The 21,355-nt window shown below is 51.4% G+C and overlaps 1 protein-coding gene across 3 annotated transcripts in view; it reads right to left on the bottom strand.

The window, feature by feature from the left end:
* MYO1C (myosin IC) overlaps positions 1-21,355 on the bottom strand; it is a 46,227-nt gene that overhangs the window by 12,479 nt on the left and 12,393 nt on the right. For 2 of the 3 annotated variants that reach the window (XM_036766597.1, XM_036766599.1), the window contains exons 2-19: positions 11,195-11,353; positions 10,966-11,081; positions 10,465-10,663; positions 10,124-10,204; positions 9,473-9,652; positions 9,213-9,311; positions 8,658-8,771; positions 8,490-8,561; positions 7,597-7,716; positions 7,278-7,360; positions 6,544-6,649; positions 6,264-6,344; positions 5,750-5,841; positions 2,168-2,262; positions 1,971-2,017; positions 1,450-1,530; positions 1,070-1,175; positions 328-445 (exon numbers count right to left, since the gene is read on the bottom strand). In XM_036766597.1, the coding sequence (XP_036622492.1) occupies positions 328-445; positions 1,070-1,175; positions 1,450-1,530; positions 1,971-2,017; positions 2,168-2,262; positions 5,750-5,841; positions 6,264-6,344; positions 6,544-6,649; positions 7,278-7,360; positions 7,597-7,716; positions 8,490-8,561; positions 8,658-8,771; positions 9,213-9,311; positions 9,473-9,652; positions 10,124-10,204; positions 10,465-10,663; positions 10,966-11,081; positions 11,195-11,353 (1,949 nt within the window). Of the gene's footprint in view, positions 1-327; positions 446-1,069; positions 1,176-1,449; positions 1,531-1,970; positions 2,018-2,167; positions 2,263-5,749; positions 5,842-6,263; positions 6,345-6,543; positions 6,650-7,277; positions 7,361-7,596; positions 7,717-8,489; positions 8,562-8,657; positions 8,772-9,212; positions 9,312-9,472; positions 9,653-10,123; positions 10,205-10,464; positions 10,664-10,965; positions 11,082-11,194; positions 11,354-16,620; positions 16,713-21,355 lie in introns of those variants that run through there. The other variant, XM_036766598.1, reaches the window with a different exon arrangement.

Here is a 21,355-nt window from a genome sequence, read left to right as displayed (position 1 = left end):
GTCACACAGCTGGTAAGTGCCAGAGGCAGGATCTGAACCCAGATCTTCTTGATCCCCAGTCCAATTCTCTACCCACAATGCCAAACAAGGGACCTTAAAGGCCAACAAGTTCAACTCCCACATTTTCCAGATGAGGAAACTGAGGCTCAGAGAGGGCATGGGACTTGCCCAAGGTCACAAAGAAAATAGAAGAGCTAGGATTTGAACTCAGATCCTCCTTCCCTTCTAGCTCCAGCATCTCTGTCCTTCCCATTCACTCCCCTTTGCCCCAGGCACCTCCCCTGCTCCCCAAGCCACACCCTCCCAACCTCTTCCAGTCCCACACACCTCTGGAGGAAGTTTTCATATTTGCGCCTATAGGCAAAGCCGGCTCTCCGTACCCGCAGATTCTCCATCAGCCCCAGATATTTCACCTGGTGTCGGATAAGCACCTCATCAAACCGACCTGGGGGAAGAAGGTGCAAATCGCTTAACCAACCATATGGGCCTCACTTCTCACATCTGAAAAATGGGGCCACTGACATAGGAAGAGGGTACAAAGACCAGTATATATCTGGATAGAAACATGGAGAGATCCATGACGTCTGGGCCAATCCTACCTCCCTGCACCCTGCAAGTCTGCTGTGGTCCCAAATGGGAGTCCTGTCGGTAAGGAAATGGCTTGGTTAAAACAGATGCCACCCCCAAGCCGGACTCAGCCACCAAGAGGCATCAGGGCTGGGACTCACTAAAAATCACCCCCAACTCTCTAGGTGGAGAAGGGCCCACCCTACAAGCTGAGGGCTGCTGGGCTTGCTCATAGCCAGTATCCTTGGTGAAGATGAAGCCCCAAGACAAACAGCTGGGAAGAAAGCATTCATGCCCAGGCCCTTCTGCTCTAGAAACCTGCTGGGTGTCCTGGGCCAAGCCCCTCCCCTCGAGGTTTCCTTCTTTCAACACTCTGGGGGCAGACAGGAGTGGGCTTCTCTCCAGCCCTGACATTCTGTGATCCTGGTCTTCCCAGAAGAGAAACAGGAGAGCAAGGGGCGTACACCCAGGTGGGAGGCAGGGAAGGAGTGTCTCCCCTCACCTGGCTGTTTGGCATCATTGGGCTTGATACAGCGAATGTAGGCAGGTTCTTTGGACATGAGGATCTCAACCAGTTGGAACAGACTCGCCTTAAACTGTGTGGCCGCCTGCAAGTCAAGTTGACAAGCATTTAGGAAGCACCTACGTGCTAAGAGCTAAAGACAGAAAGGTCAGAAGGAAAAGGAAAGGCTATGGCTTGGCGATGGGGCGGCAGGTAGAGTCACTGGGGGAATATGGTGGGAGGTAGGGGCAAAAGATGTAGTCTGACATCCCACTGAGTCTGGGGGAGAAGAAGCCGAGCCCCACACAGTCCCAGAGACAGACACACACACACACAGAGACACACACACTCTCCTCTCACAGCCCCTGACGAGCTCGCACCGTCTCCGGCCTCTTCTTGTCTGTGAGCTCACTCCTGTCGAAGCACTGACTCAAGATGGGGTTTTCAGAACTGCACATGGTCTGTGGGAAGGAAGGGAAGAGATTGAGGCTGAGGAGGTATATCTGCCATGGGAGGCCAGGAGAGTCTGAGCTTTCCATATCCCTGCTCCAGAAAAAAAAAGAAAAAGAAAAAATAGCCCCCTCTTGATATCAGTGTTAGGTCAAGGTGTCACCCGATGACAACCTCAAGTTCATTCTCTTTCTAAGGGGAGCCCGAACCACAGGATAATGGTGAGGCAGAAGGATTCTGGGACAATGGTAGAGTACTAGCTGTGAGTACGTAGGTGCCTTCTGTATTTGTTCACGAGTTCCCATGAGTCTTTACGTCCCCTGTATTTTTTGTTTAGTGAAATAAAAGCTGTCCTTCAGTCAAAGTGAAAAGATAAAAAGCCCTCTCTTCGTCTTTCCCCAGCCCCAGAGTGCCAACCTGTCTCCCCTTGCCAAGGGCCAGCCCTGCTTACCTCCTTCAGGTTACGAAACAGGAGGTCATTGTTCTTGTCCAGAAACCCTGGCGAGAGGAAGAGAGGAAACAAGGTTTGGGAGGAGAGAAGGTCACATCGGAGCGAATGCCACATTTCAATGGCAAAGCCAAGCAAAGGGGATGAGTCAGGCGGGAGGGGGATGGGTTGTTCCCTCTGGGCCCCAGCCAGTCACTTACCTGTCACGCTGTAGGTCACCTCCCCAGCATAGTGCAACAGACGGAATTCACCTCGACCCAAGGATTTCCTTGTCCGCTGGTCAGCCAACTTGTGACTAGGGGAGGGGAAGAAAAAAAAGAGCAGGTGGTGTGAAGTTAGCTATTCAGAGCCTGGGGTTCCCAAGGAGACTTCTGCTGAGGCCTTGTCACCATGGCCAAGTGCAGAGTCAATTAATCAACAAGAATTTATTACGCACGTCTGGCAGGCCAAACAGCTTCTGCCTTCCACAAGTCTGCCTCCTATTTAGGGGAGACAGACACGCATGGACGTAGGTAGATACGTGGCTATTTTTGAGGGGAAAGGCACTGCCAGCTGGGGGCAGGGAGAATCAGGAAAGGTCTATAGAATGTGGTGCTTGAGCTGAGTCCTAAAGAAAATCTAGGGTTCTAAGAGTGGAAATTTGGCTGCAAGAGGAGAGAATGCTATATGAAACTTGGACATTGAGAAGCATGCCTCAAAATAGACAGAAAAAGAGCAGCTAGGTGGCATGGTAAATAGAGCATCAGCCTGGAAACAGGAAGACCTGAGTTCAAATCCAACCTCAGACACCTGACACTTACTAGCTGTGTGACCTTGGGCACAGTCACTTAATCCCAATTGCCTCACCTCTCCCCTCCAAAACAAAACAGAAAAAATAGAGAGAGAAAAGGTGGAGTTCAAAAGAGCCTGGCTTTGGCAATGGGGCACTATCTAGAGGGTGGGAGGAGCTGGATTCACTTCCCAAATTTGTTACCTGCGTGACTTGGAACAAGTAATTTCACCTCTCTAAGCCTCAATTTCCCTCTCTGTAAAATGAAGGGGTTAGACCAGATGGACTCTGGGGTTCCTTTCAGCTCTACCTCTATGAACGGTGATCCCTCGCTTCTGCAAGCAAGTGTTGCAAGATGCTTTCATGGGCTCTGCCAACAGGGATGTGAGGAAGACAGGGCAGACAGAACCAGGCAAGCCTCAGGGCTCCAGTGACCCCTGCCTGGACCATGGCCCGGGACCAGGGCCTCTCCATCTGCTGCCCTGCTTCCCCTCTCTGCCCTCTGCCTCTTGTGCAGGGATCGATAATCAAATGGACATGACCACTGCTACTGTGAAGTATATGACAGTGGGTTGTACTATAGCTCCACTCAGCATCAGGGGGATTCCAGAGTTCCCATCCCTGGCCAGCTCCCCTCTCCCTACCTTCCTTATTCCTATAACTATCACCCCAATACCTCCTATTTCCCTATTTCTATTAGAGCTTTTTGTGGTGCCTTCTGCAGTTCCTGTTCTATTGTTAATAAAATTGTTAAGTGTTAATAAAAATAATTAATTTTAGACTAAGGGCTACCCATCGGAAATTGCTTTGTATATACTTCATATTTAATTTTCCATAGACATGTTGCTCCCCCCGAGAGAATATCAGCTCCCTTTGTGTGGGGTCTGCTTTATTATCACCTTTCTATCCCCAACACTTAGCATAGTGCAGACACATACAAGGTGCATGAGAAATACTTATTGAATTCTTAGTAGGGATCACAACAGTAATAATTATTAAGACACCAACAAAAACAATCCAAGGGAACTACAAATTCGAGGACAAACGAAATAAAAATCTTTTCATTACTCATTTATGAAAAAGTTTATGCTCCAGTGTCTTGTCTGTCTTCTCCAAGAAATTGAAGAATAGTCATAATAATGTTATTAGTAGTAAAAACAATAATTTATACATTTCTAAAATTAAGTAATTACCAACAAACACAAGTCAAAATGACCATGCCTAAAACAAGCTGGACCATTCAGAATTTGCCTTTTTCAAAAGCACATCTTGGTGTTACCAAAGAAACAATGCCCTACATGCCCTTCCACCCCTCGTGTCCGTTTGATTTGCTTCTTCTGGGCAATTTTTTGTCATTTCATATTTTGTTGACTCCCCTCTCTTTATTTTTACAGGTGAGACGACTGAGGGCCAGAGAGGCAAATGACTTGCCTACAGTGGTAGAGGAATGTGTCCCTCTGCTGGGAGTCAGACATGGTTTCGTTTCTGGCTCTGTCACTAACATATCCTCTGACCTTGGACAAAATCTATTTTTTCTTTTTAACTAAGTCAGTCTGGCTTAATTGATAGAGAACTGAGTTCGGAAAAGCCTTGGCTTCAAATCTCTCCTCTCAATCAACCAATTAACATTTATTAGGCACCTACAGTGTGCCAGGCACTGTGCTAAGTAGTGGGGATACAAAAAGAGGCCAAAGAGAGTGCCTGCCCTCAAGGAGCTTACAATCTAACTCTCGCTCCGTGACCTCAGGGAAGTTATTAACTTCCGTGTACAACTTCCTAGGACTTCCCAAGTCATAGATTGGTGGTGATGTGAGTTAGTTCTCCTGCTGAGAATTCCCTTTCATGCACCTGGATTTTTCCTTTAAACAGTCACAATGAGTTGTGTGTGGTGAACTATTTTTTCTGCACATTTTTTCTTTATTTCAGGTTTTGTTGCCTCCCCTCTATTTTTACAGGTGAGGACACTGAGGCTCAGAGAGTTAAGTGACTTGCCCAGAGTTACCCAAGTCCCTAGCAGATTTGGCAAGAGAACCCAAGGAGAGCTGAACTAACAGCAATTTTCCGAAGGAGGAAGTAACTTACGAGCAACAAATTAGAGCAGGTCTTCCTCAGAGAAAAGAGAGTGGGCACCGACCCATTAACTTTTTCATAAATAGGAAATGAAAAGGGAATGAAAACTCACAGTTCTCTTGGGAATCTGATTTTTTGTCGCTGTTTTAAAATCCCTCTGACCTTCTACATTTTCAATTCAAATGACTCTGGATTCCCAGCTAGCATGAGAGCCCTTCTATTATTACTGCTCCTGTTTCTTCCCTCTTTGCTTTGAAATAGGGGGTTCTACTGGCATTTACATTTGAATTGAAAAGAGTTAAGCAACTGAGACCCAGGATGGTGCCGCATGACACATGACACATTCTGTACCCGAAGGCCCCCACCTCTCTGAGTAGATGAAGTATGTTTCCTTATCTGCTCTCTGGGACAGAGCTTGCTCATGACGATGTTTTCTTTGACCATTACTGTGGCCACTGGTGTCTTGGCCTTAAGACTTTTAAAGTCAATATCTTATTTACTTCTCCCCATTTCACAGCAGGGGAGGGAACATGATTCTCCTTTTACAGATGGTGAAAGGTTCACAAGAAAAGTGATTCACCCCAGGTCACCCAAGGATGAGTCTGTTACCAGTGATGCCAGAACTTAACCCCAGGGCTCCTGACTCCCAGCCTGGGGTCCCTTTCCCACTGAGACTCAGTCTCTTCTTCTGTAAAATGGGGGAGCTGGACTAGCTCATGTCTAAGATTCCTCCCCACTCTAGATCTGAGGGCAGCATTTGGAGGCAACTGGGCAGCTTGCCTGGGGCAAACACCAAGCCCGTGGGACCACATTGTTCTTGTCCAGAAATCCTGGGGAGGGGAAGAGAGGAAATGAAGTTTGGGAGGGGAAGAAGCCAAGTGTGGCATGCTGGGAAAGCCGAGCCAAGAGTCCTGACCAGCGCTTGAGAGAGTGATACACTCACGTGACAAAGTGTGGGTGGTGCTTCACAGTGTCCTCAAGCTTCTCCAGGAAGGTCAGGTCTGTGGCGTCCCCAGGGCGAAGGCACTCCTCATCCTGGAAGAGGAAAGGGAGAGCATCAGTAAAGAGCAGAGAGGACAGAGGAGTGTGTGTGGCCTGTAAAACAGTTGTGGGCACAGACAACATGGTGGGGAGCCAGTGGGGACATGGATGAAAGGGAGGAGGAAACAGGGGAGCACTGCGTAACACCAGGGAACAACAGGATGAAGGAATGCTCTTCTAATTGGGAGGACACACAGGAGAGGGAGGAAGAGCCAAAGAGAGCCCCTCTAGACCCAAGACAAGAGCCCCCAAATATTTCCTCCCACCCCCTTCTGCCCTGGTCCCTCTCCATTCCCTGCCCTTGGCTCAGTCCCAGACAGTCCCTCCACTCCCACCATGGATGCTTTAAGGGAATGGGATAAAGCAAAGAGGGCTGACATAGCCTGGGCCCCCTCCCCCAAGGGCTAGAGCCTCACCAGGATGGAGATGATGCCCTTGAACTTCTCCTCGACTAAGTCACAGATAATCTTGTTGTTAAGGTACGGCACCGGCTCCCACTGTGGCCAAAGAGATACATGGGGCAGGTTACTCCCTCCTTGGGGTCTGGGGACACACACCTACATCCCAATAATATTTATAGGTCATGTTGCCCCCCCCCCCAGCAGAGGGCACCCTGAGAGCCCAGGGACACAGCCTGGGCGGAGAAGTTGAGACACCAATGGACCAATGGTCAACCACAAGAGGCTTCCTACTCACAGCAATACCCTCTGCTTCGTATTCTTCTTGCTCTGACTTGAGGGTGAGCTCGATGAAGAGTTGTTGCAGCTTTTCATTACAGTAATTAATGCAGAATTGCTCAAAGCTAGAGAAACAGGAAGAGATCCCCCCCCAAAGGGATTGATGGGAGATGCAGGGGGATCTCAAAAATCATCAGTGGGAGTCATGGGGGAGACTATGAAAGGAATCAATGGGAGATGCTGGTGGTTTCTAAGAGTGACCAAAGGAATATGCTGGGGAAGAGGGAAAGTGGCCAGTGGAAGGACACTAGTGAGACCAATGAGGGATGTTGGGGGATCAGAAGAGCAACCAATGAAAGATCCTGGAGAGTCAATGCGAGAGTAACCAAATGGGGATGTTGCAGAACCTGGGAAGAACCAATGGGAAATTCTGGGGGTGGCCCTGAGAGCTGGGGGACAGATTCAGGGAACAGACTGGAGGGATTTAGAGAAAATAGGGTGTTTGTGGGAGAAGCAAGAGGAAATGGGTCAGAAAAGAGAGGTAGGGAAGAAAATGAGAAAGACAAAGAATGGGGGAGGGGAGGAGAAGGGGGAGGAGAAGGCAAAGAGGAAAGGGAAGAGAGAGGGGGAAGATAAAGGAGGAGGGAATGGAAGGGATGGGAAGGGAAGAATACAGAAAGATGCCCAGAGTTGGGGAGAAGAGAAAAAGACAAAGATGAAGGGCGTGTTGAGGTGGGTTGCAATGGCACTGACCTGTTGTGCTGGAAAACCTCGAAGCCATAGATATCCACCAGCCCCAGAACCGTGGTGCCTCTCCAGCTGGGGAATTCTGGGTCCTAAAGTGGAACCAAAGTCTCTCACTCATTCACTGCCCAGCTCAGAGAAAAGCATGTGTGGTAAAGCTCCCCTGGCACCTCTCAGCGACAGACCACTGATCTCTAGGAACCAGGACAAACCCGATTCCTACTGATGGATTGGGGGGAGTGAGGAAGGTCATGGAGGGCTTGGCAGGGCTTGGGTAGGTGGTAGATAGGGTAATGAGCTCAGAAGGAGGCCCCAGAACCAACCTCACCTTGAAGGCCAGTGACCTATTGATCTTGTTGACCAGCCAGGAGAAGGTGCGGCTGTAGATGGCTTTCGCCAGGGCATCCCGGGCATACGCAGCCTGCTCCAGGTTCAGGGGGCTCAGGAGCTGGACAAGGACAAGTGAATGATGGACGAAGGAGGATGTGCTCTTCCCCCCATCCTCCCCATCCCCCACTCTGTTTTTTTCTTTTTTGGCCCAGACCTTCTTTGGGGGAGGGAGCTTCCAGGGAGGGACCCTCTCAGATTCTAGTCTTAGAATTCCTTGGGGTACTAAGAAGGAGACTGACTTTCCCAAAGTCACGTAGCTAGGATGTATAAAAGACAGGCCTTGAACCCAGGCTTCTTTCTGACGCTGAGGCCTTTATCCCCTACTCTGCCTTAATGTCTCTCTTCCATCCACCATTCTTCAACCCATCCCACAGCCCAGTGGGTTATAAAGAGGACTGGCTTGGATGGGGAAGCATCACCATCTACGCTTCCCTAAAGATGCTTGTGGCCGGGACGTCCATAAGGACACAGCCATGACCAAGTGAAAGGCTTCTACCCCCTGCTCCGCAACGGAGCATTTAGAAAGTACAGCTCAGTCAAGTAGAAGGGTCCTTTGGAGTGGGATCCAGGCAATCTGGCTGCAGACCTAGCTTTGGGTGACCTCAGCCGGGCCTCAGCTGACCTCGCCTGTCAGACGGGGATAATGAATAATCTTTACCCTGTGCACATTACAGGGTGCCTAAGAGAATCAGGTGAGACAGTAACATCTAAGAAGAGTGCCCCAGACAATCCCTATGGTGCCATGTGCACCATAGGCACCATGGCCCTCAATGGGCACTCAGTGAAGGGTTGTCCATTGACCAAAGCATAAAACGTTGTTCTGGCTCTCACCTCCTCACCCTTGGCAATGATCTTCCTGTGGGTTAGGGCTTCCTTCAGCATAGAGCCATCCACCTGCAGCAGCTGCCAAAGGCAAACGTAGCAAGTTCAGGGACTCCCCTGACATGGAGGCCCAAGCTGGTCCCGTCTCCCTTCAGGTCACTCGGGCCGCTCACTTACCCGCGTCAGGTACTTGACCTGGTTCTCTGTGGTCACCTGGGCATTGCTCTGCTCATCGGCGGCAAAGTGGAGGTTGCCCAGATGGAGTACACTGGCCACAATGCTCAGTAGGTCCTGTGGAGAGGGAGGGCCCCCATTAGGGGGAAGCAGAGGGACAGCCAAGGGCACCATGACAGCCAGGGACAGGGGCCATTAGGAGGAGGAGGCCAGAGGAAGGGGGGAAGAAGGAGGAAGAAGGGGAGGTGGAAGGGGAGGGGGGGGGAGGAGGAGAAGGAGGAAGGGGAGGAAGGAAAGGAGGGGCAAGAAGGGGAGGAGGGGGAGGAGGAGGAAGATGCCAGAAGCAAGAGAGAGACAGCAGAGGGAGGAAGCCAGAGGCAGGAGGGGGAAGAGAAGGAGGAGAAGGAGAAGGACACTAAGGGCAAGGGAGGTCATGAGCAAAGGTGGAGGGCGGAAAGGGTGATTACAAGCAGAAGGGAGTTTCAGGAAGCAGGGGAATTCCAGGCTAGAGAGCAGATTCTGGGTGCAGGGGAGGGGAGCTCCATGGGGCCTTCTCACCTCGATGTCATCCTCATTGAAGTCAATGACAGAAAGTGCTTTCCTGACCACCTTCCAGTCGCTCTTGTCATTGACTGATGTGACCTTGGCACACTGACCCTGCAGAGAGGGTGGGGGAGGAATGAGCCTCTGCTCCTCCCTGCTCCCCCATCCCAGCCTCAGACCAAGTTGATTGGCTCGGATGCCCACAGTGACAGAGAAGCACTTGGGGGGTGTCTTAGCCCCATCCCCAGGGTCCTGTTCTCCGGCCCCCATCTCACCTTCACCAGGTACAAATAGCTCTGGGCATTCCTCTCCAGGCCCAGTCTCCGAAGTGTCTCTTCCTCCCCGCCCTCCAGCAGCTGATAGAAGATGTGGAAGTTTCTCTCCCCATGATTTTGGTGAACGACTCGAGATTTTTCCAGGAGGTAACTGAGGATATGTCCACCTACAGGGGCCCCCTGGGGAACAGGGGATGGGAGACGCGGTTAGGGCCAGAAGCAGGGGACAATGTGTACTTACATAGGTTTAGAGATTTAGAGCCAAGAAGACCTGAGAGGCCACCAAATCCAACACCCTCATTTTACAGATGAGGGAATAGAGATTCCGGGTGATCAGAGGGAGGAGGGTGCTGGCACCTTGAGGGGATCTAGAAAGCACCACAGAAAGGTGGAGGAGACATGGAAGAGGAGAGGGAGGAGTGGAGAACTTAGGTTCCCTCCTTCATTCACTGAGGGCAGGACTTGGTCTATTACATACAATGCTACTTGTCATGCTCGTGTAAACGCTGTGCCTGCCCTCAAAGAGCTTCCAGTCTAGTTGGTAGCAAGAAGAGGCAGTGAGCTCCAAGTCAGAACATCTTCCATTTTATCCCCAAGAGAGATCACGCTCCTCCCCACCAGCTCCCAGGGCCTCCCCTTGACCCCACAAACCTTGAAGTCAAACTGTACATCCATGTATTTGCCAAATCGGCTGGAGTTGTCATTTCGAAGGGTCTTGGCATTTCCAAAGGCCTGGGGTGGGAGAAAGGGGAGGAGATTTAGAGGAAGAGTTTCCCTCTACAGGAGATTAATGATCTCTTTCCCTGATCCCACGTCCTCTGATCGAAGTTTCTGTTCCTTATCCCTTACCACCTCTCCACCCTACCATGCCGCCATTTTACATTGACCCTGTAGACCCCCCACCCCACCGTGCCACCATTTTACATTGACCCTGTAGACATCCCCCACCCCACTGTGCCGCCATTTTACATTGACCCTGTAGGCCCCCCTACCTCCAGCACAGGGTTACTCTGGAGCAGTCTGTCCCTTACAGCCCCTCCCCGCTCACTGGCAGGGCAGGTCTCTGCATAGAACTGCAGCAGCTTCTTGGTGGCCTCAGTCTTGCCTGCCCCACTCTCCCCGGATATCAACACAGCCTGGTCCCTTCTCTCCGTGCGCAGTGCCCGGTACACTGTATCAGCCACAGCAAACCTAAAGGGGCGTGGGGGTCAGACTGGGGGTGGGGGTGGGGTAAACACTGGGGGCAAGGTCAGACTGGGGGACACAGGGGGAGCAAATGTGAGGGAATGGGGGTCCCACAGGGGCAGGTGCAATTCATGGGAGGGGTTCACATGTAGATGGCTGGGGGTTCGCAGGTCAGGAAGTTCCTCACTGACAGTCACCCAGGAAGGGGACACAAGAAGATGATGGGGTTAGGGGCTCCAGGTCTAAGGAATCAGGAGGTCAGTACCCAGGAAAGTTCGCACTGGTTGGAAACCAGAGAGGTCACTCACAGGTGCGGGGGAACCTCATAGAAGCTGACACCCCGGTAACGTTCCATATGCTGCCGGCTGTAGATCTGGAGGTCCCGATAAGGGTTGACAGAGACCAGCACAGGCCCAATATAGGTCTGCAGAATGGGGGACAGGACAAGGAGGTGAGGGTTCTCCAAGATGCTCCTGTAGCTTCATGGTCCCCAGGTACTGTCCGCCCTCACCCCCATCTCGCTCCCCGGGGTCTTACATAGATGAGGTTTTCACGGAAGCGCCGTCTCAGGTTCTCGATGAACGCAGCTTCGCTAGTGAAATTCTCCAATAGCACAAAGTCCTGGACCCCGACGCGGTCCCTGGCAGTCAGGGCGCTCTCCATGCTGGTGATCCGTACTCCGTCACTACCCAGGGCCTGGAGAAGAGCATCAGAGAGGTCTGTCAGAGCCTGGCTCCAGGGACAGAGGCCACAGGGAGACAAGGTATAAGCCACACAGAAATGAAGGTGTCATCTATGAGGAAGCCTGGAAGGCTGGGACATAAAGATCACTGGAGAAGAGGAGATGCCAGGATCTGCAGAGTGCCCAGGAAGGTAAGGGACTGATTCTGCCTTGGAAGTATCTCCTTCCCGTGCCAGGCGTCATTGGCCCAGCTGTTCAGTCCCTCAGAACCTCAAACTAGGATTCTTAACCAACTCTCAGTCTCTGACCTCAGCCTTTCCCCTCTCCAATTCATCTCCTACAGTCATCAAGATAATCTCACACACACACACACACACACACACACACACTACTCCTTGGATCAAGAACCTTCACTGGCTCCCCAGCGCTCACTGAACAAAATAGAAGCTCAAGTCTGGAGCACAAGGCAGACATTTATTAAGCATCTACTGTGTGCCAGGCACAGTGCAAAGTGCTGGAATACAAGACAAACGTGAGGAAGTCTCTACCTAAAGCAGTCTGCATCCTATCAGAGGAGACAATACGCACATATATAATTCTATGCAAAATAGATATCTAAACACAAGACAATGTGATGTAGGAGCACCCCAAAAGGCCGCATGGAGAAGGGGCCCCTTGACTTGAACTCTGAAAGAAACTTAGGATTCTAATAGCTAATATTTATAAAGGCCTTTAAGGCCTGCAAAGTGCATATAGACACATATACATGTATGTGCACATATATGTACGTGTGCATGTATAAATATATGTATATGCACATGTGTGCACACACAACTAAGGCAGAGAGAGGTTGAAGTGATTTGACCAGGGTCACATGGCTACTAAGCATTTGAGACAGGATTTGAACCCAGGCCTCCCTGATCCCAGGTTTGGCACTTTACAGCTTCTCCACACACAACCTGCGTGTACCAAAACCTCACATTCTAACAGAATGGAGAGAATGCATTCCAGACACGGGGACAACCCACGCAAAGGCCCAGCAAGCAGGATGTTTGGCCGCACTAAGTTTGTGGAGGGACTAATGGAGAATAAGGCTGGAAAGGTATGTTGGAGCCAGGTTGTCGAGGGCCTTGAATGCCAAACGGAAGAGTTTGTATTAGACAATGGAGGTAATGGGGAACCACTCAAGTTTACTGAGTAACAGAGTGACTTGGTCAGACCTGAAATTCAAGAAAATCACTTTGGTATCCCTGGCAATAGGGAATAGGATTAGACCTTGATCAGTCACTCACTCAGTCATATTTATTAAGAACCTTCTATGTGGCAGGCACGGGGCTAAACACTAGGGATGCAAAAAGAGGCAAAAGACAGGCCCTGCCCTCAAGGAGCTTACAATCTAATGGAGGCTACTCCGCGGAAACAAATGTACACAAAGCAAGCTAGATAATATGATATAAACATAATAAATATATAAATATCAATAAAATAAATACGAAGTCATTAACAAGGGGAAGGCACTGGAATTAAGCAGGGTAGGGGAAGGCTTCCAGCAGAAGATGGAATTTTCATGATGATGCAATTACTATAGGGAGTTCCCAGTAGGGGAAACACCATCCCTGCATATCTGGCATTAGAAAGGCGCCCAGTGCCCTGGGAGGGTAAATAATTCACCCAGGGTCACCTAGTGTGGGTAAGAGGTACGAGTTGAGGCATTCCTTCTAGCCAACTCTCTATTTCTCTGGCACTGCAGCCTCCTAGCTCTGGGCACACCGAGATCGAAGGGCCTGGGGTCAGAAAGTCCTGAGTTTGAAAATGACCTCTGACACCTAGTGGAGGATGGGCTGCAGTGGGAAGAGAAGCTTATTGCAATTGTCCAGCAATAACCAGGGCTACATCACGGCCCTGTCTACCAGGGACAGCCTACTTCAGACTAGGCTGTTCAGCCTCTCCCACCTTCTCCCCTTTTCCACAATAACCCCCGTGCCTAGACTGGTCTCCCCTCTCTCTCATCTCTCATCTACCCTTTTATCAAGCCCCATGGGAATGCTGCACCCTGTAGCCAGCTAGAAATGATGCCACCCCGGCTCTAAGCTCTCAGACAACACTGACTTCTATGAATGGAACCACCTTCCAATCTGTATTATGGTTGTTACCCATTTCCCTCTCCTCCCACCAGATGAAAAGCTCTATTGAATGTACTATAATGGACAGAGAGATTTGGAGTCAGGACAATTCCAGGTTTGAACCCTGCGTCCAACGCTTCCTTAGAGGAAGACACAAGACTAACACGAGTTGGAGGAAGCTTGGCTCGTTGGGAAGAGCTCTGAACGCCAAGGCACCATTATCCTGACTGTCTGCTGTTTACGATTTGGATGACCTTGGACAAGGGGTTTCAGTTTCCTGCTCTGTAAAATGAGGGGGAGGATTTGATGGCCTCTCGAGTTTCTTCCAGCTCTAAATCCATGATTTACACAAGTGTGACACCTGTATGTCACCGAGCCTTAGTTTCCTCTTCGGTAATACAGGGATAAATATCTCTAGAGACAGTACCTACCTCACAGGGATTGCGATCCTCAAATGAGATAATGTACGTAAGGGTCTTTATAAACCGTATAATGATATATGAATGTCAGTTATTACAATCATCATGATCTCCTTGCATGGAGAGAATGAGCACCAGACTTAAGGCAAGGACTTTGCTCAAGTCCCAGGTTTGACACTTCCTAGCTGTGCAATGGTAGGCAAGTTACTCCCTTTGGCTAAGCTCAGCTTGTCTGTCTATAAAATGGGTATAATTACAGGATCACAGATTTCGAGCTGGAAGGGTCCTCCAAAATCATCTAATCTAATCCTTCCTCAAAAGAGGAAGGAAATGAGGCCCAGAGAGGACAAGTGACATGCCCAAGGTGGAAAGACAAAGGGCAGACATAGGATTCAAAACTAGGTCCTCTGATGTCACATCCAGAACCCTCTCCACTGTTCTGGGACCAACGCCACACAGGTAGGAAGTGGTAGAGTCAGAATTTGAACTCAGGTCCCTGTGACTACAAGTTCGGCAGCTCACCTACCGCACAGGATCGCTCTGGATGCTCTGTCAACTCCAATATGCTATAGAAATGTAAGCTCTGGCTGGGATCTTTGTCTCTTCCCTTCCCACCCCCACCCCCCATGTATTGCGAGGTAAGCACTTTGTAAATGTCTGTTGCATTTAAAAGGACCCTAGAGACCATCTTGTTACATCGGTGCCTGACCTCAAGTCACCCCGATATTCCACAAAAGTGGTCATCCTTGAAGACCTCCAAGGAGGTAGAGCCTGTGACCTCCAGAGGAAGCCAATGGTGACTCCTTTCGGGCAACTCTATTAGGAAGTTTCCTCCCTCCCCAAATCAGGTCTCCATCTGTCTCTTTGCATCTTCCCCTTATCGGGGTTCCTGGTTCTGCTCCAAGGGGACCAGCAGAACAAAGCTAATCTCTCTCCCACCACAAAGCTGTCTCCCATTCCTTGAATGGGCCTCACTACACCTAAGAGCCACTTTGGGCAGGTATTCGGGATGGACAAATAGTAGAGCGATGATAAAGCCTCCAAAGAGGGAGGCAACTCCTGGTCTCTTGACCTCCCCCAAGCATTCCTGAGGACCAACCCCGGAGCCTCTCCCTAGGCCGGAGACTTGAACTTGACTTTCAGGAACGAAGAAGATACAAGCCCCCCCTTATTAAGCATCCAGTAAGCATGTTGGATAAGTCAGACAGGGATACAAAAGGCACACAGGGGATACAAAGGCAAAATGAAAACAATTCTTGTCCTCCTGAAAAGGAGGTGGGAGGTGTTCACAGATCCATCAATCAACCAGTATTTACCCAGATACTCCAGTATCAGGCCCTGGAAATATAGGGGGAAATATATATAGAGAGATAATTGTATACAAACTATACACCAAATGAATAGCAGACAATTTGGGCAGTGGGAATCCTGAAAAGATAGACTACAGATAAATACAGGCTTTACATACAAGATAGAAACAGTGATCTGGGAGGCCATCACAGCTGGGGGAATGAGGAAAAGCCTCCTAAGAGGCTTTCACCTTCTTCCCCACCAGGTATGTGTCTATGGTGAGAAGCCCTACCCTGCCAGCAGCTCCCCCCCCCATCTCTCCTGCCTGAGGGGCTCCTCTAGAAAGGTAAGGTCTGACTCAACAAGCTTTCCCTGCCCCGTCTGTAACCGCCCCCACACAGGCTACAGGTGCCCCGTAATAGCCCTGGGGGCTATTTCATCAGCGAGAACAGCTGCCTCCCTGCCCATCCCCAAGCCCCGAGGGGCCAGCAGGAAGCACTAGGGTCCAGCAAGGGGCCAACAGGAATGCACCACAGAACCTCAGTTCTTTGACTCTTTTATCCCCACAAGGCAGGCCTTGAAGGGTTCACAGGGAGCAGGAGAGGTGTAGTTCCCAAAAGCTCTGGATTTGGAGCCCCAGGACCTGGGTTCAAATTCTGCCACTAACCTAACTGCCACCTTGGTCAAGTCATAGCACCTTAATTTCCTCATCTGACAAAGGAGGGGATAGAATTTCTAAGAACTTGGAATGTCCCTTCCAGGGCTAAACATATGGACCAAAGAATAGAAGACGAGAGAAAAGGGGAGAGAAGTGAGGTAGGAGTGTGCCGGGAGAGGCCCGGAACCCGTCCATCTGCGGGGGGGGGGGGGGGGGGGGGGGGGAGGCTTCTCACTCAGTCCACCAAGCTAGATTTGGGGAGAAAGGTTTAGAGAAGGGCCTGGGCCAGAGGGAAGGGTGTAACACGCGACACACAAGCTACTTCCGTCCACCTCCTAAAAGGAGCGACCCCTGACCTAATGGAGAAGTTGGAGTAGGGGAAGATGTGCACATCTGGATAGGGTGCACAACTGGACCTGGAAGCTGATGGGAAATTGAGGACTCCCGCTCCCCAAGTGCTAAGGAATACGCAATGTTCCCCTCAGAAAAGCGAGCCCCAGTCTGGCCTAAAGCTAAGGTTGTAGCCTACTACCGACAGCTGCGGACGCGAACCGTGTAGGGCAAAAGTCGGGGACAGGGGCTACCACAGGGTATACCCAGCCCGGGCCCCAGGGCGTCCTCCCCACCCCCATCCTCTCCCTACAACTTTCCGGGACATTTTTTCCACCCGAAATTCCTGGGCCCCGCCCGCTTCCTGCCCAAGCTACGGAGCTGGAGCGGGGGTTGGCTATGGGGACTGGGGAGGGGAGCTCCCCGGACCCCCTCCTCGGCCCCTCCCCCGGCCCGCTCACCGATGCTCGGTACCGCATCCTGACCCCCCCAGGTCGCCTGCCTGGGCTGCCTCCCGCACGCAAGCACCCACTCGGCTCACCGGAGGTGTAGGGCACTGGCGGGAGGGGAAGGAGAGAGGGAGGGAGGGCAGGCGGTGTCAGCTAGGGAGGGGCTGGCCCGCCCACTGCCCCCCTCCACCGCCCGCCCGAGAGGCAAGGACCCACGAGACCTAGGGGGGCAGGAGAGAGGGGCTCTGGAGGCCCCCTGGAGAAGAAATGGGTCTGGGGGACACCGTGACCCGCGAGCTTCCTCACTTCCCCCCGGGGGGTGGGGGGCTTCCTAGTCCCAGAACCCTGGAGGCGGAGCTACCAGGCCCCCTCCCCTTTTTCTCGGCCCCTCCCCCGGGCGGGGGCTCCGCCTGAGTCAGGTTTTCCAGGAGAGCAGTAGATTCCAGGGTGGGGCGAGCTCCACACCATTCCTGCCGGAACCGGGGAGGCTGCCGAGTCTACGCGGACCAAGAATTCACTTCCGGACCCTAGACTAGACCGCTACATTTTAGAAAGGGTGGTAAGGGGGTCGCTACAGGACTTGGGCTACTCGTCCTCAAATAGTAAAGGAAAGAGAATTTCCCTCTGGACACCCCCTTTCCCCAGTGTCGAGTTCAGAGAAAAAGCTAAAAATAGAAATGTCCAAATAGGGACCGAAGTGGCCGGAGCAGGGGGCGGGGACGTGTCTTGGGAGAATGACCCTCCCGCCCCCAGCCAAACTTCAGGCACCCTTAAAATCCACAGTGGGTTGGGAGAAGAGGAAGAGCAGAATTCCCAGGGAGGCTCACTCGCCTTTCCCCGGGCCGGGGAGATGAGGGTAGGTAGCGATCTGGGTATCCTATTGACAAGAAAGCACTGAGTTGCGATCTAAGATTTGGTCCGAGGCCAAAGAAAAGCAGCCAGCCCGATGTGGAGCATTTAACTACCAGTGTGACCTTGGACAAGTCACTTCTCTCGGACCCTCAGTTTCGTCATTTGTAAAATGAAGGGGTTGGCCCGACAACACACAAAATATTCTTCCGTTCAGCTCTAACCCTTCTCCTCCGAAGCTCCCCTCACTCCCCAGAGTGACTAGTGTCTTCCCCCTTCCACTTCCCCATTTAAGTCCACAGCAACCTAAATCCCCCTCCTTCGGGGCGTCTCCTGGGCTAAACAGAAGGTGTGGATTCAGGTCCCAGACCTCACTCAATCCTGATGCCTTTACACTCAATTCGTGATCTCTTCAAAATCAAAACAAAAAACCCCAGCCATCACCACAGGCCCAGAGATAGTGTGCTCAGGGCTTCGTCGTTGACTTTCAGCTACTCCTCCCCCACCCCAGCCTAGGACAACAAGGGGCTCTCCGGGGATTGGGGTGGTGAGAACAACAGATGCAGGGTTCCCCTTAGGAGAGGCTAATTAGCAGGAGAACAACAGGCCTGGGGGAGGGAGCCCATCACTTCCCACCCAGGTATGAGTTAACTTTCGGCAGGGTAGAAATAGGTTGACAGCTGGGATATGGGGGACAACTCCCCCAACGCCCTCCACACACATCCACCAAGGGGATGTTGAAGTGATAAGGAGCCTGAGGATGGAAAATACAGCTGGGGAATGGGCGGGGCTGAGCAAGGACAGGGCAGAACCAGGAAGGGGGGGGGGGGGCAATGGTCAGATGAAGAAGAGGGATAGAGCTCTCCGAGACATCTCAGAATTACAGGATTCGGAAGGAAAAGAGACTTAGAGATTTCAGATTACGTAGCCTGAACCCACCATTTGATATATGGGGTTCAGAGGGCAAGTGATTTGTCCAAGGTCACATGGATAAGCAAGAAACAGAATTTGGATTTGAACCCAGGTTAATTCCCACCCACAGCACACTTGATTCTCAGACAGTCATCAGCACCTGGCCTCCCCCCCCCCCCCATCTCCCATTGAATCAGACTGGCTGACGCAGACTGGGGCGGATGGTCCTCACAAGAGCAGCTATAGCAGTGGGGAGTCTGTAGGCTGCTGGGAATTGCTGACCCTCTATCCTCTGAAGGTAATTCAACAAACTGTGGCACCAAAGTAGTTAATTAAGGAGCCGAGGAGCCACGTGGTGGCTGGGGCTGGAGAGAAGGGGAGTCGAGAGGAAGTCAGCAGAGATCTTTAGGAGGGGGTGGAGACTTTGCCCTTTTCCTGCGCAAACCCGAGGGAAACTCTGAACCCCTTCCCTTCCCCCAACCTAGACCCCAGTCTCTGGGCCCCGCCCCCTAAGGCTCAGGCTCCCTCCCCCCGAGACCACCCCGCTCCTCCAGCCTTCGTGGGTGGAGCTTCCTCCCCTGGTAGTAGGGTGGGGAGCTGGACAGAGGCGCCGGCCACAGTCTAGAAGGCAATGGAAGCCTGGTGGACCGGGCAAACGGGATGTGCACCGGGGAGTGGAGGAAGGAGCCCCCCCCCGCCCCCGACCCGGCCCGTCCCATCTCATCCCCCCTTTCTCCACCCCACCCCCCCTCCACAGCCCAGCAGGTCCCAGCGTCCGCGTCAGGAGGATGGAATGAGGGGAATCCGAGGGGGAGGAGGGGACGTCACGCAGCGCTCCACGGAGGAGGGAGGGGGGGGTAGGGGTCTGAGGGAGGGGATTCCTGCTTAGAAAAGACGGGGGTGGGGTGGGATAGCACACATTCCCGGGATTCCCGCCCCGACGGATCACCAGTCTTTGGAGAGGCCCAGAACCCACACCCAGGCCATGCGCCCCCAGGTGCCACGAGGGAGCTCTCGTTAGCATTTTCAGGCACTTCCCCAATCCCCCAAAATTAAGTATGGGCTCCAGATTGGCGAAGAGGACAAGGCCAAGTCTTGTGGCTTAGGTTGTGGCTCTTGGGCAGGCAGGAGCCCAGGTGGCAAAGATGACAGAGGGCAGGGTTTGCTGTCGGTTTTTCGTTCTGGCTTCTCCTCCCGGCCCAGCCCGTAGTCCGTTTGGGTAGCTCAGACACAAAAGGAGGTGGCGACTCTCGTGGGGAAGGGCTGGGGGAAGTTATCTGAAAGGCTGCTTTAGAGTTGGACCCAACCAATGATCACCAAGCCTGTCTGAAGTGCCTATGTGCTAGGCCTGCTCCATAACAGTCAACATGGGGGGGGGGGGGAGGGAATGATGCACATATATTAAGGATAGAACAACATAGAAGTAGCAGATTCAAGGGGAGGGAGGTGGCACAGCACCTGGACTTACCAGGAACCCCCTTCTGCATTAGATGGTGCTCAGAAAGTCCAGAGGAGGGCATCTGGTCCTATTCTAATTTTACAGACCAGGAAACCAAGGACCAAAGGTGGGGGAATGATTTACAAAGAGAGTAAGGAGGCAGAGAGGGAATAAAGGGCCAGTGTTGGCTTCAGGGGAAAAAGACCTGAGTTCAAACCCCACCTCCAAAACACTGGCTAGGTGAAGGGGAAGTCAACTAACCTTAAGGAGCCTCAGAGGCTGCATCTGTACAATGAGGATGATACCTTTTAACTCCCTGAGGACAGGGAGTGCTTTTCTATTTTCTTTTTTGCCTTTGTATTGCCAGCATCAAGCCTGGGACCTTGCACATAGGTGTTTACTGAATGCTTCTTTAATTGAATCAGATTGAGCACGTGGAGTACTTTGCCAACCCTAGAGTGCTATAGAAATGTATGTTGTTTATTATTTGAATTCGGGTCCTCTAAGTCCAAATCTATCTGTTTTCCAAGAGCAGCATTCAGGGCTTTCCTGCTTAGAGACAGGGACCTCGTAGGATCCGAGATTTAGAGCTACAAGGTACCTCAGAGGCATTTGAGTCTGATTCTTTCATTTTACACATGAGGACACTGAGGCACAAACTGGTAAAGTGACTTGCCTAGGATCATAGAGCTACAAAGTGATTGAGGCAGAATTTGAACCCACATCCAAGTCCGGTGCCCTATCCAGTAGGCTCCTTCATACAGACTTAGTAAGCAGCAGCCAGTTAGATAAGCTCATCACCAAGCAAAGGGCTCTTCTATCAAATCTACTATCCTATCACAGCTTTTGTCCCCCCAGACCCCAATTCCATTGTTGTTGGGAGTCATTTTTTCAGTCATGTCTGACTCTCTGTGACTCCATTTGGGGTTTTCTAGGCAAAGATACTAGAGGAGTTTGCCATTTCCTTCTCCAGCTCATTTTACAGATGAGGAAACTGAGGCAAACAAAGTAAAGTGACTTGCCCAGGGTCACACACAGCTAGGAGGTGTCTGAGGCTGGATTTGAACTCAGGAAGAGGAGTCTTCTTGGCTTCAGGCTCAGCTCTCTATCCACATCATTACTTAGCATCCTGTGATCCTTGAATCATAGAATATTAGGGTGGCTTCATAGTACAGTGGAAAGAACCTAAGTTTTGAAGTCAGATGCTCTCGGTTCGAATCCCATTTCTGATGCTTACTGCCTTTGTGAAACTGAGCTTGTTTCTGGGCCTCCGTTTCTCATCTCTCAAATGAAGATGACCTCAATGGCCACTTCAGGCTCTAGCTCTAAAGTCCTATGATCCCAGGAATCTTAGGACCCCTTCCCAAGGCATGAAGCCTTTCCATCAGTTGCCTGAGAGCTGGTCATCCAGCTTCTGGACTCTGCCATCAGAATGGAGCTGAAAGTGTGGATCAGTGGAATAGGATAGGTACACAAGTAGGAGAAATCAACAAGTTTAGCAATCTACTCTTTGATAAACCCAAAGAGGCCAGCTTCTGGGCTAATAAT

Source organism: Trichosurus vulpecula, chromosome 7 (genome assembly GCF_011100635.1).
Source record: "Trichosurus vulpecula isolate mTriVul1 chromosome 7, mTriVul1.pri, whole genome shotgun sequence".
Classification (NCBI taxonomy): domain Eukaryota; kingdom Metazoa; phylum Chordata; class Mammalia; order Diprotodontia; family Phalangeridae; genus Trichosurus; species Trichosurus vulpecula.
This window is presented reverse-complemented; position numbering and strand designations above follow the sequence as displayed.